This window comes from Photinus pyralis, unplaced genomic scaffold, assembly GCF_008802855.1.
Source record: "Photinus pyralis isolate 1611_PpyrPB1 unplaced genomic scaffold, Ppyr1.3 Ppyr1.4_LG8, whole genome shotgun sequence".
Lineage (NCBI taxonomy): Eukaryota > Metazoa > Arthropoda > Insecta > Coleoptera > Lampyridae > Photinus > Photinus pyralis.
In genome coordinates this window covers 27,253,832-27,256,520 of record NW_022170819.1, presented here as the reverse complement: position 1 = coordinate 27,256,520, position 2,689 = coordinate 27,253,832, and the positions used below count along the sequence as shown (strand labels likewise).

Below are 2,689 nucleotides of genomic sequence, written 5' to 3'. Positions count from 1 at the left end.
CACATTTTCCAAAACTTTACAAATTATGGGATAAGACTAAGGTTCTAAATTCCAAATTGTACCTAAGTCTTGAGAGATTGCAATTTTTAAGAATTATGCATTTATAAGTTTCTGTCGCCAGAATTGAGGAGGCAAGTTTAATTTTCAATTCGTAGCTCTTTGTTCGTTACGGAAAAGATCCTAGGCACTAAATCGCAAGCGCGCTTCAAATCAATATTCTCGTCGTTCCAAATTCGCAGTGTCATTTTCATAACTTTGATAATATTCTACTACAAAAGTGCAAACATTTACCAAAATGACCATTGCTAAATACCTAGAACACGAATTACTCGTAAGTACGCAATGAGCACCAAGTGTAGGTACGCAAAATTGCTTTGTATTATTTCAGGACGAAGAGGCGGGTCCTCTATGTACTGAAAACGATGGAACCCTGGTATGTGTAAATATAACCTCATGGGAAATTCTATGGGAGTTATTAGAAAGCCATGCAACAGCAAGTGAGGGTTCATTAGCCGAGATCGAAAGCCTGCTTATAAAATTTAGCAGTCTCCCAGTATTGCCGACCGGTTGCTTTTCCAGCACGCCTCATTTGACGAAGTTATTGTTGAAAAATTGTAAAATCAAGGAGCTACCAACGGATGTCTTTAGCGAGCTACCCTTACTTACAATGTTGTACCTAGATACTAATGATCTTTCTGAATTACCATGCGGAGTTTTCGACAACAATCCCGAACTAATCCATTTAAGTGTCCACGATAACAAAATTAAAAGCATTGAGGAAGATATTTTCAGTAATTTAACCAAGCTTAAAACTTTGTCTTTGTCGTATAACGACATTAATGAAATACACCCGGGGGCATTTCAAAATTTAGTTAATCTGGAAAGCCTTCAATTATTCCAGAATAAAATTGAATACATTGATCCCGGATTATTCGGTACACTGACGTCTTTAAAAAATCTAAATTTACTGTACAATCCAATTAAATCGTTCTCAAGCGAGATATTCTCCCAACTTTCATCTTTGGAGGAGCTCGACTTGGCCAATACTAACCTAGACCTATCCGTCGATGGCTTACTTTCCAATTTGCCACAACTCCAAGAGCTCAATTTGAGCGAGAACCCCATCAAAGACTTACCTGAAAATTTCTTAGCCAGTTTTCCCAATCTCACCAAACTGCTTATGCACGACACCGCCATCACAAGCCTACCCGAAAATATGTTTCAAGGTGCCGAAAATTTAAAATACGTATCTTTAGTGCGAAATAAAATTTCCGTCCTGCCCGATAACGTGTTTAGTAATTTGCGCTCCTTGGAGGTGCTGCAATTTGAAAATAATCAGCTGGCTGCAATTAACTCGACGCACTTTCAAGGCCTGACTCAACTTACATTGCTGGATTTGGGCGAAAACAATATAGAGACCATCGAGGATTCCGCGTTTAAAGACTTGAGCTCACTTGTAAATCTAAACTTGGAGGGGAATTGTTTAACAAAAATTGCTTCGGACACTTTCAATGGCTTGACGAGTCTAGAGGTGCTCACCCTGCGAATAAATAAGATTAAAACTGTCGAGGCTGGTAGTTTTGCACATTTAATCAGTTTGCTTATTCTACATTTAGACAACAACTGTATTGAACAGATTTCGGGTGGTGTTTTTGATGGGCTCGAGAACCTGTTGATGTTAAATTTGAAAAAATGCAGCCTTACTCATTTGGAACGCGGTTCGTTTAGTGCCCTTGCTAATGCGCGTTTGGTGAACTTGTCGAATAACGACCTGGAGATTATTGAGGAAGGTACATTTGTTGGGCTTACCAAGCTCGAAGAGCTTGATCTGACTTCCAACAATATCAGCGCAATTAAAACTGGTGCCCTAGCAGGTTTGGACAATTTGCGAAAGCTAGACTTGGAAAGTAACCTCATTGAGCGAATCGGCGATAATACCTTCGATTGTCTCACAAGCCTTCGCTGGCTCTCGTTGAAATTTAATAACGTAACTTTACTGGAACAAAACGCCTTTGAGGGTTTAAACATGCTGCAACTGTTAGATTTAAGCTTCAATAACTTAGATTTTGTTATAGAAAATGACTTTAAACATTTAGGTGAATTAAAATTTCTGTATTTGGTTTGCTGTAGTATCAACAATATTATATCCTTTAATAGCTTAAGCTTATTGGAACATTTAGATATTTCTGGTAATAGCATTAACGATCTAGATTTCGGTTTTTTGGAAACGTTGCCAGCGCTTTCATTTCTAAAAATTGTAGGTAATGAATTATCTGTGGAAAAATACATAGAATTGACTAACAATTACCCCGAGATTGTTATAAATGACGACACAGTGTGAAGCTGCATTTAAATTAAGTGTGCCTCTGCCATGTAATTGGTATCGTTACATAAGTTTATGCACAATTAATAACGCACCATTGTAAAGCTTTAATTAATAAATTACTTATTTTTCTTCTTATTCTTTCTTTTCCACTGCACCTGAACTTTTGCATCTTTACCTATGTTACATAATTTGTATAGGTATCTTGAATCATAACTGAAAATTAAGAAGCAAATTGGCTTCTTCTGTTGCAATAGGAAGTTGTTTGGATACCTACGGATATTGATTAGACCTATCAACATTAATTAAAATTGCTATTATATTAGGAATGGGGCAACGAAAACGTTATTCAACCCAATACGATTA

At 37.0% G+C, this 2,689-nt stretch overlaps 1 protein-coding gene across 1 annotated transcript; it reads left to right on the top strand.

Annotated features, from left to right (window-relative positions):
- Window positions 1-211: 211 nt before the first annotated feature.
- LOC116179863 (insulin-like growth factor-binding protein complex acid labile subunit) lies at window positions 212-2,414 on the top strand. The gene is made up of 2 exons (XM_031499726.1): window positions 212-331; window positions 389-2,414. The coding sequence occupies exons 1-2, from the start codon at window positions 296-298 to the stop codon at window positions 2,339-2,341; spliced, it is 1,989 nt and encodes a 662-aa protein (XP_031355586.1). The 5' UTR covers window positions 212-295; the 3' UTR covers window positions 2,342-2,414.
- Window positions 2,415-2,689: the final 275 nt, after the last annotated feature.